The following is an 11,487-nucleotide window of genomic DNA, read 5'->3' on the forward strand; positions in this document are numbered from 1 at the left end:
ATTTTATAATAATATAATGTTAACAAACTCATTATATAAAAATAATATTTACAATAATAATAATAATATTAAACAGTAATAAATAAACTAAAAATAATAATTGATTAAATACTATATGAAAATTGTAATTAAATAATTATGTGTGAAAAAATAATATAATGCATAAAAATTGTAATTAAATGTGAAGTTATAATTTAATAATATACGTACACAAATGCATACTTTATTACGAGAATACTTTATCGTATACAAAAAAATATAACAGTCTATACAATATAGTGTCTCTGAAAAAATTTAATTTAATTTTTTAGTAAAACTTAATTTTATTAATTATATTTTATAGGAAGGAGATCCAAGTAACCTAGCCTAATCTACAATTTCAACTTACTGAAGGTCATTTTCCTGATTGAAAACTGACGCATGCGCATTAAAAATTGAAGTGAACCACATAAAAAGTTCAGTGTCCATACTGTATGTACTTAGGCTGTAGTAGAAGTACATATAAGGGGCTCCGCCACAATAAAAGGAACAGAGAACAAATAACATAGAATCAGACTTTCAATCTATGAGAAACTGTATATTCCACAATACATGATTTCTGATAGGTTAAAATTCTTATTCTCTGTTTTTTGTTCCCTGTTTCTTTTATTGTGCGGAATCCCTAAAGATATGCTCATTTTTCGGATACATTTTTGTCACGTTACGTTCTGCGCAATGATTAAAATTCGCTATCTTGTACATAACGACATAGGAAGTGTTTTTATTGGCCGTAGGATATATCCAAACAAACTTGCACAATCGCATAAACGTATGCATAAAGAAAATCCAATTACATTTTACATGTGATTTTATAAGAGAAATGTAATGGATAATTTTCTTTACGCATATGTTTATGCACAAGAGAGAAACCTGAGAGAGGACATGACGGCACAAAATCTGTAATTGCAAAATGCTGTCGCGCACTACTGCGTTCTGACTAAGTAAATGTAAACTATATAGCAACATCCATTTTTCTTAGGATACATTATCCACTTTTCAAGGCTGTAGATAAATCGATATTTGGTTCATATAATTGTGCTATATGTAACGCGATTATTTGAATCAAATATCGATTTATCATCTTCAATCTTGAAAAGTGGACAATGTACCCTAAGAAAAATGAACGTTGCTATCTAGTTTTGAAGTATTTTTTGATTGGTTAATAGTAAAATTCTTTCTTCTGATTGGTCAATCAAACGCTTCAAAGCATTGGTAACGTCAAGTGAACCATACTCTTTGATCGACGATTGGTCCATTGGAATTGCCCAATTGCATTTGTTATTAAGCGAAATAACAATTGGAATTAGATCGGAATCAGACTACTCATTAAAGATTGAGATTGAAGACTAAAAGATTAAAATTTGATCAATAAAAACAATAAGAGCTAAAATTTCTTTGTCCTCATAGGTCAAATTTTAATCTTTAATTTTTATTCTCCATCTTCAATGCGTAGTCTGATTTCAGCTTTATAACTCCTGCACACAGAACGCAGTAACGCTTACTGTGTGGCGGAAATTATTGCACTAAACAATAATTCTATGTTTTAAGTCGGCCTTACGATGCAAAACTTTTAGAAATGATGTAATATTACTTCCGCCGCGCGACAAAAGTTGAACTCAATCCAACTTTTGTCGCGCGGTGAAAATTATATATCAATTACTTCCGAGCAAGTAAATTGATTGGTTACCGCGCTAACTTCCGCCGTGCGAATGTGTTCCAAATTTACTGCCAGCACTGAAAATGCTACAATTTACTTCACATGCACTATAAATTTTTAGTGCTGACAGTCAATTTTGGAACATAGCTTTAATTAGCTGTTGATTAACCAATCGCGTAGTAGAATTGACCAATTGCGATTGACAGTTAATCATAATTAAGCTTGATCGATGTTGGTGAAATCGGCCCTAAGGAATTTCTTTGTAAAGAAGAATTTATATATTTCAATGGAAAAAAATATATTCCATTGAAAAATACATTTAAATCTGGAAAATAAACAGGAGGGTCAAAGAACTTTTTATGTATCTCTTTGACATAAAAAGAAATTGAATAAAAAATGAGAAAGGAGGAGCAAGGAAGGAGAATAATAAAAAAGGACGAATATTTATATTGAAGGTGGAAAAGTGAAGGAGAAATCTCTCTCTCCCTCTTCCCTGAGTTGCTCATTACGCTTTATTGCGCTCATGTGTATTTTCTAAAGACTTTAGTAAGCGATGTTTATTTTTAAATATCAGGGAATTGATTCTGAATCGGTTTCTTGAAACGAGATGAAAATTATAAAAGAGAGCGAATTTACTAGAATACTGATAATTTCATTGGTCAACACTTAGTAAATTTGCTCACTTGTAATTTTTATTTTGTTTAAAGATATAGAATTGACTCCCAGGGGGCTTATTACGGTTCTTGAAACGAGAAAATTACGAAAGTGGAATTTACTAGAATATTTATAACTTCATTGGTTAATACCTAGTGAGTTTGCTCATTTTTGTAATTTTCACTTTGTCTAATAAACTGTAATAAGTTCTCTTCCCACACCTTTCTAATAATTAATTTCAATATCTCACATGTGAGTGATATTCGATTGTCCACGTTGCCAATTGGCCAATTTGTAATTTAATCTCCTGATTGGTCGATCCAGTAGAAAAATTTTAAGTTTCAGTTGCTCTGAATGGTGTGATCAATCGCTACGTGGTCAAATGAGATGCTTCTGTACTCATAGATCTCATTTGCAGTTCTTCAAATGCTCCACGTGAGAACTTAAGACCTTCAAAAATATTTCGAAAAGATCTCGAAATTCTCGAGATTTTATTCGAAGAATTGCAAGATTAAACGATAATTTCTAGACAAATGCCATATGTAGAATTTTAATAAATCTGTAAGAGGATGGTCGAAGGAACTTTTTACGTATCTCTTTGACATAAAAAGAAATTGAATAAAAAGAGTGAAAGGAGGGGAAATAATGAAAAAGGACAGATATTTATATTGAAGGTGGAGAAGTGAAAGAGAAATCCCTCTCTCCCCCTTCCCTGAGTTGCTCGTTACGCTTCATTGCGCTCATGTGATATTTATGTCGCGTGGTGATACGTTTCTGACATATTTATTATACGTGTAACGTATATATGTTTCAGAAATATTGTATGTACATATGTATATGTACACACGCATGTATGCATATGTACATATGTGTAAGTGGTCACGTCATAAGTGATTTGACAGTAATTAATCGTGATAAACGGTGCAAAGGTTGGGAAACCTCACAAGACTTGTATTAAAATTGTTTAATACTCCCTTTCACTCCCCACGATGATATAGGAAAAAAAGTCATCGTACTGTGTGATCTCCTGAATGTACATATATCGTAAATAAGATCTTAAAATTGAAAAGGTAATTCATTTACGCGAAATAATTTTATTGCTTTATGTAGTTATACTAAAGAAAATCGATCATGAAAGATAATGAAAATTTCGAGGATTGGAATTGTAAAATATATCAATATGTTCTCGTATGAAATTTATGAGATATTGTTCTTTCTCGATTACAATATGTTGAAATTCAATCGGAACATTACATAGTTTAGCGAGCTTTTATCATGAGCCTACAATTTTCGGGGCAATTATCACGATAATTAGTGTACTTTAATGTACAATGGATAAGCAATATGCTTAGGTATAATTGAGCGTGATAATTGCAAGTATGAAGTGTAATGTGATATTGAACTAATATGAAATGTATAACAAAACAATGAACAATTTGCCAATTAATTGATTATCATTATAAAATTTAAAATTTGTTAATAGCTCAATATCATCGTTTATCCTATTTGTATTAAAATCTATGATATATACTTCCATATTGTAAGAAATAATAGAATAGAATTTAAGCTTTTTTTATTTCAATGTTTTAACTTCTCGTAATTTAAAATAAACTCCATTTATATGTATTGGATTTACAATAAGAGTACATAACCTTACAGATATGATACTTAGGAGAATTATTTGCATTCTAGTTTAGATTCTCTAATTTTTGTTTTGTGTAAACATTAATGAAAGTTGACATTCACAATTTTTATCTCGCAGAGCAAGTATTAACTAAGGAATATGTAGTAAAAGTATTTAAATGACATTACAATTAGTCATATAGAATATAAAACAGCGATTGCATGGTGTTATAAGATTTTATTTATATTGATTTTTTAGTTTTTCTTCTTTTAATTGTAGAATAAATTTCTTAAGACAATTATTAACTAAAACATTTATTAGTAACAACGATAAATTTTCTTGTCTATTATATCCAAAAAGAACAGTAATTCTAGAAAGCAATTTATGTTTATATTGGATAACTATTTGACCTTTGATCTATAGTAACTCATCTGCCATATTTTGTACTGATAGTGTCAAGGTCTCTTATAATTCTTTTCATTATATATGATACTCTCTATATTTATTACAATAATATTAGAATTCATATTCTTGTGCTTGCACTGAATAACTCCTTAAAGTTATATAATGGATAAGATTTGTGAATTTAAACAATGTGATTCTACATATATAATTATAAATATTGAAACTGATACTAACATAACTGGAGTAAATTATAAAATGTTTTCTATCATAAAGAATTAAAGAACTTTATTTTCTATTATATTATTTTATTTATGTGATTATATAGGAACTTGTTAGATAATAAATATTTATTTATGTTGTAAGAAAGAATTTATGAGATGCATATTTCTTAAATTACGTATAAAAATACTAATGTTTGAAAGATACATAAGCTATCATTAAATAAGTTGTTATTAATACGTGTGCGTCTGCGTCACATTCTTTGTTAATACATTATATTCTTTGTTCACAGATTAATTTAGAAAATACCATGCTGGGTAATTCTACTGCCATTCAACGTTCAAAAGATCAAGTTTCCACTAATGGAGCTCAAAGAAGTGCTGGAAAAAGAATATCCACTCCAGCGATGGAACATAATTCAAGCCATCCACATAGTGTTTCAAATTTGGATTCAGATCACTTAACACTCTGGCAACATCCAATTACAACTTTACGTTACTTTTTTAGTGAAGCAATTATTAATGTGCTTAGTTTAATGAAGAAAACATTGCTCTACAAACAGACTGTATGCGCTATGATTTCAATTATAATATTATTTCTTCTATCAAGCAGAATTTCTGGTCCCCAACAAGAGGTACATTAGATTACTTATAATTCTAGATATGTGTTAACAGAATTCTTATTTTTGCCTATATTTCTGTTTAATATTTTCCTGATTATTTTTCATTTAATTAGTCGACTTTTAAAAATGTCCAAAACTTTAAATCATAAATTGTTAAAGGAGAGAAAGACTACGAGTCAAAACTAATTGTTAATTGCTAATAATTAATATTAATAATTAATATCTATGTTTCAAATCCTAACATTTAGCATATAAACGTTTCCACCTTCATTAGATCATCTTCAGTGTTATTTATAAAAATTACAATTTTGAAAAATGAAAATAAAAAAAAAAAAGTCGCAATATCGGTTATATAATAGTTCCATGATTAAATATAAAAATTGAGTAAAAATTGTCACATGATCATGCGGATCATAAAACGTTTTAATAATGTGACAAATCTTATTCTACTTTATTTAAATTCAAACAATTTTTAACGTTTAATCATGTGACAATTTTTACTCAATTTTTATATTTAATCATGAAATTATTATACAACCAATATTGCGACTTTTTTATTTTTATTTTTATTTTTCAATTGTAATTTTTATAAGTTACATTGAAAATGACCTAATGAAAGTGGAAACATTTAAATGTTTATAGCGATAGGATTTGGAATATAGATTAAGGCCCAGTTCCACAACTCACGGTTAACTTTTAACCGAGGTTCAGTTTATTCATTGTCCCTTTCCAATTCTAAAATCAGAAAGAGATGAGAAACAAGTTGAATTTCGGTTAAGAGTTAACCGTGAGTTATGGAACTGGGCCTAAGTATTAGCAATTAACAACTAGCTTTGATTCGTAGCTTTCTCTTTCAACCACAATTTATTTTCTAAAAAATCTTGAATCAGAATAATTTGATTATTTTTAAATCATAAGTGAATTAAAAGTAGAAGAGTTTTGAAAATTAAATTTCAAGAAAAGATTGATAATATGTACAATTACGTTAATTAAAGATTAATTTTTTATTTGTTATTTGATTATTTAGATTAATGTAAAGTAATGTATTCGTTTTATTTTCAGATTTTTAAATTGTGGGAAGCCAAAATTATATGGTGGTTATATTGGGTAGGATTAGGTGTATTATCAAGTGTAGGTCTCGGGACAGGTTTGCATACCTTTGTATTATACTTAGGACCACATATAGCAGCTGTTACTATGGCAGCATATGAATGCGGTGCTCTAAACTTTCCTGAACCACCATATCCTGATCAAATAATATGCCCGACAAAGATTGATCCAATGTGGACAGTAGGTATATTAAATATCATGAAAAAAGTACATGTAGAGGCCATGCTGTGGGGAGCTGGTACTGCACTTGGTGAGTTACCGCCATATTTTATGGCCAGAGCTGCAAGAATGAGTAGAAAGAATAATAAGAATGAAAATTTCGATCAAGAAGATCTGAAAGAATTGGAGGCTTTGGAAGCCTTAGAAAATGGAGAGAACGTATCGTTTGTAATGCGTATTAAATTAAATATGAAGCGATTTGTTGAAAAAGCTGGATTTTGGGGCATACTAGCTTGTGCATCGGTATGTACATAAGTAAATTTTTTTTATATATATAAAAGATTTTTTAAGCAGTTATTTAATATCGTTTATCTTTTTCATGTTGAATATATTATAACAAAATTTTGCAGATTCCAAATCCATTGTTTGACCTAGCTGGTTTGACATGTGGACATTATCTCATTCCATTCTGGAGGTTCTTTGGCGCAACCCTTCTGGGAAAGGCTGTTATTAAAATGCACATACAGCAATTAGCAGTGATCATAGCCTTCAATGAAGAACTCTTAGATAAATTTATTAGCTTATTAGCAATCGTGCCGTTTGTTGGTACAAAATTCCAAGAACCATTAAAGAAATATTTCATTGCACAGAAACAAAAGTTACATGATAAATCGTCTATGGTAAGTTATTAGTTTTAGAAGATATAAATGCACAATATGTACCTAATTTAAAATAAACCTTTTTTTTTGTAGGAAGGAGCGACTACAATATCATGGTTGTTTGACAAATTTGTAGCGTTAATGATTTGTTATTTCTTAGTGACCATTATTCATGCATTAGCACGAAATCATCATCGTAGACGAACTAAGCCTGCTATTGATTAAAACTTATAAAAGACATAGGATAGTTAGACATATGAAATTAGTTCCACTCTGCAACATATTTATATATAGATAAATATAATTCCCCTTTTTAACAAAATAAGAAAAATAAGAGAATACAAGAAATGTGTCAAAATTTCATATAATTTCAGTATTGAAGAATCATTTTGTACATGACAGTGCAACATTAAGCAACTTTATTCTCTTTTTTTTCTGAATATCATTCATATTGTTACAATACTTTATAAAACTATCTGTTGTATGGATATCCTGTTATATAGATGTGCGTGTGCGCTCGTGTATGAGTGTGTGTGCGTGTGTGTATATAAACACCGAATCTTTTATAAACAAGATTTATGTACAGTGCATGAAACAAATATCTAATGATATTCTGCAACTTGCACAATCAATTGATATTCAAGCTTCTGCGCATTACATCGATAGCACGGATTGAATTAAGACATTACGAATGATAAAAAAATACTGTAATCAATAAAACTAGTATAGCCAAATAAGTTTTGTATACGCGTTTTAAGCACACATAAGAGTGACAAATCTTGAATTATCAACCCATTTTTCGCATTAATAAAAGAATATGTAATAAATGACTGATACACGAAACGAATAAATTATTAAGAATATAAAACGATAAATTGTTAAGAATAAAAAATTCTTAACAATAAATTATTAAGAATTAAATAATGCAATAAAAAGGTGTTAATTTGTTATTATGAAACGAAATTTTTTTTGTAAAATATAAATATTATAATAGAAGAAAATAATTCATAAAATGTTTGACTTGTTTCTTTTTAGCTCTGAATTTTAAAGATTTTTGAAAATTTAAATTTTGATATTGTTTTTATATTTGGGTCTGTGTGGTCTCTGATTAATTTAATCGATCGATTATTACATTTACTTAAATTATATTTACTAGGAACTTATCAATAGCATTTGCTGTTCAGCAGAATTGATCAATCACGGTTGACACTTCGGGTGACTTTAGGCCCTGCGCACAATAAAAGGAATAAGGAATTAGGAATAAAAAAATTAACAATTTCAACCTAGAAACCATGTATTCCGATGTATCTGATTTCTGATAGGTTAACATCGTTTATCTGATTGTGTTCCGATAGCTGTGTCGAAAATATTAGTATATTTTAAATTTTATTTTGTATCTAATAATTAATAATGTAAGTTTAGAATTATCGTACTGCATTTAGTACTAATGCAGTACGATAATCATCAGTATTGATCTGTGATGGCTTCTGACTTTAAAGAATACACTAACTACTATTGTACTGAATACTACTACTGTCTTCTTTCTCTTGAAGCATAATTCGACCAATAGGACAAGAGTAGAAGAAGAGTTCCGTGCCCATAATTCTTAGCTACCTTAAGCGGGGAGCACAGATTTTTGCATAACGCATAACACGAAATGCATAAAAAATTTAATTAATCTGAGTTCTTTATTTCTATTTTTATGAAAAAAAAAAGAAACGAAGGACGTTGATTGATACATTTTCTTACGTATTACATGTTATACATTATGTAAGAGTCTGTGCTCCACGCTTTATTCTTTCTAGGTCCGTCAAGACGAAAGATCAAGGAGATTTCGCCGCATGCCCCGTCCAGTACTATATATCGCCTTACTAAGCTCGGTTAACTTAACAATCTAGTAATTTTGTAGGAAACTAAACTTTTTGTTCCAACTAAGGCAACAGGAAATAACAAACCGTCGAATCAGAGCTCTGGAATATAATGTCAAACAAAATCAGAGCTCTGATTGTCTTGTTATTCCCTATTGCCTGTGCCTATTGTGTTCAAGCCTTAAAAAATATATCGAAAAAAAAACGCAGAGAGAAATTATAAATATAAATGTAAATGTATTAACTCATCAGTTTGTATTTTTTCTTCAACATCAGTTTTAGTTGGAATCTTGTAAAAAGTAAACTGGTTAACCAAAGCTTGGTAAAAATCGTTCTTAAACCTGGATCTACAATAGATTTTTAAGCCGTAAGCCATAAGAAATGGACGAATCACAATTGATTATTCTTCTGGTATTCGGCTGTAATTGGTCAGTTTCTTACGGTTTAAAACTTAAAAAACCTATTGTAGATCTGGACTAAGGCCAAATTTTAAACTTAAGCAATAAGAAATTGACCAATTATAGCCAAAAAAGAATTGATTGTGATTCGTCCATTTCAACTACAATTGAATGCGAGGAGAATAAATGATTGTGATTTGTCCATTCTTTACGATTTAAGGTTTAAAAATTTATTGTAGATCCGGAATAATCGATCGATTACTAAGTTAGGGCTATGTTTCAAAACTTCCTCTCTGAGAAAAATTTTATTCGAAATATATAGTATACATAAAGTATACTGTAGCATATAGAGTAAAATCTTCCTCGGAGAGAACATTTTGGAACGTAGCTTAGATTAATAATCAAGGTATCAATTATGAAACTTTTTTTCTAGAATAAAAAGTAAAAAATTTTTCCATTAGGTTATATGACATTTTCACGAAAAACTAAACTGGAAAAATGTTGGTACTAACGAAAACCTCTAGGCAACACGATTTTAATTTGTACAGAATAGCTTTGGTTGCATCAACGTGACTTTAATTTCAAGCGAGGTTTAAAATTCTCTTTGTCCTTATCTCTTTTTGGTTTAAAACAAGATAGAGATAATTTTAAACCTTGTTTAAAGTCAAAGTAACATTAGTGCAATCGGGCTTTAGTAATGTTGAAGTAGTAAGTTGTGGTATGAACCACTACTGAACTTATGGACGAACTTATGGACTTATGCCTAATTCACCATTATGCCACATATCAGCTAGGCAATATTGTTTACGCCACTGTAAATATCGCCTCACTGATTGGTTGCTGCTCCACTACTTAACGCCTGCTGCATCCAGTGTGAATTAGGTATTATTACTTCACAGTGTTACTAATCTGTACAAATTAAAATCGTGTTATCTAGACGTTTTTGTACTGACATTTTCCAGTCTAATTTTTTGGGAAAATGTCATGTAACTCTCCAACTTACAGCGTCACTGTAAAATGAGATCAGAGAAAAACCTAAAAGAGTACATGACGACCTAAAACCTGTAATCACAAAATGCTGCCGCGCATTATTACCCTCTGACAAAATGGATGTAAACTATATAGTCGTTCACTTTTCAAGGCTGAAGATGATAAATCGATATTTGATTCATATAATCGTGCTACATATAGTACATTTACGTACATTTTTGTGGTTACAACAAACATTTATTTATAAAGTATTTATTATCATTGTTATCATCATGAATGTTATTATTCATTGTCGTTGTTATTATTCATGAACGCATAAATAAGATTGTAATAAAAACTGTTACAGTTTCTGATAAAATTATAAATTGGAAATTATGATTAGGAACAAGTCATATGTTTGTAATCTTTTTTTGATTAATTAATATTAATCGATTTATTAATAATAATTTGAAACTAATCGTGTTTTGTAGACGTACATTGTACTGGATGATATAAATCAAGATAAAAACAAGAAAAACATAAATATTTATTGCATTGTGAACATCTTTCGATGAGTTTTAGAATAAATTTCATTTTAGAATGAAAAATTTGATTTTCATAAAAATTGATTTCTGAAAAAAGCTATTTTCATAATGTCAATCAAATCTGTTTTCCGCTAGATATTAGAAAAAATTATTTTGCTGCAAAAAAAATTTATTCGTAAGATGTTCACAATGCAGTAAATATTTATGTTTATCTTGTTTTTATGATTTATATTATCCCATACGTCTACAATAATGTACTTCTACAAAACACGATTAGTTTTCTATTATTATATTATTAATAAATTAATTAATGTTAATCAAAAGAAGATTACAATCATATGACTTACTTGTTTCTAATGATAATTTCAAATTTCTAATTTCATCAAAAATTGTAACAATTTTTATTATAATCTTATTTATACGTTCATGTGAATAACAACAACGACAACGATAACGATGATAATAATAAATATTCCATAAATGTATGTAAATATCCATAATACTAATATGTAATTTCATAAAATTTTATTACAATAAAAAAATTTATAAATATACTGAT

The 11,487-nt window shown here is 29.0% G+C and overlaps 1 protein-coding gene across 3 annotated transcripts; it reads left to right on the forward strand.

Moving 5' to 3' along the window:
* Positions 1-3,095: 3,095 nt before the first annotated feature.
* Positions 3,096-7,487, forward strand: LOC108748871 (vacuole membrane protein 1-like). 3 transcript variants are annotated; one of them, XM_018487257.1, is made up of 6 exons: positions 3,096-3,420; positions 4,113-4,138; positions 4,891-5,232; positions 6,283-6,792; positions 6,900-7,169; positions 7,242-7,373. In XM_018487257.1, exons 3-6 carry the CDS (start codon positions 4,909-4,911, stop codon positions 7,371-7,373), a joined length of 1,236 nt encoding a protein of 411 aa, XP_018342759.1. In that variant the 5' UTR covers positions 3,096-3,420; positions 4,113-4,138; positions 4,891-4,908. The 3 variants fall into 3 exon arrangements, with proteins under 3 accessions (XP_018342759.1, XP_018342758.1, XP_018342760.1); XM_018487256.1 differs by lacking the exon at positions 4,113-4,138; XM_018487258.1 differs by lacking the exons at positions 3,096-3,420; positions 4,113-4,138 and having other exon boundaries at positions 4,909-5,232; positions 7,242-7,487.
* The last annotated feature ends 4,000 nt before the right edge of the window (positions 7,488-11,487 follow it).

The sequence above is a fragment of the Trachymyrmex septentrionalis genome, unplaced genomic scaffold, assembly GCF_001594115.1.
Source record: "Trachymyrmex septentrionalis isolate Tsep2-gDNA-1 unplaced genomic scaffold, Tsep1.0 scaffold25, whole genome shotgun sequence".
Lineage (NCBI taxonomy): Eukaryota > Metazoa > Arthropoda > Insecta > Hymenoptera > Formicidae > Trachymyrmex > Trachymyrmex septentrionalis.

Excerpts from the sequence above, each read along its gene's own strand:
- LOC108748871 (XM_018487257.1), top strand. The coding sequence starts at position 4,909 with ATGCTGGGTAATTCTACTGCCATTCAACGTTCAAAAGATCAAGTTTCC. Across the intron at positions 5,233-6,282 it reads TTTCTGGTCCCCAACAAGAG|ATTTTTAAATTGTGGGAAGC; the intron begins GTACATTAGATT and ends TTTTATTTTCAG. Across the intron at positions 7,170-7,241 it reads TACATGATAAATCGTCTATG|GAAGGAGCGACTACAATATC; the intron begins GTAAGTTATTAG and ends TTTTTTTTGTAG.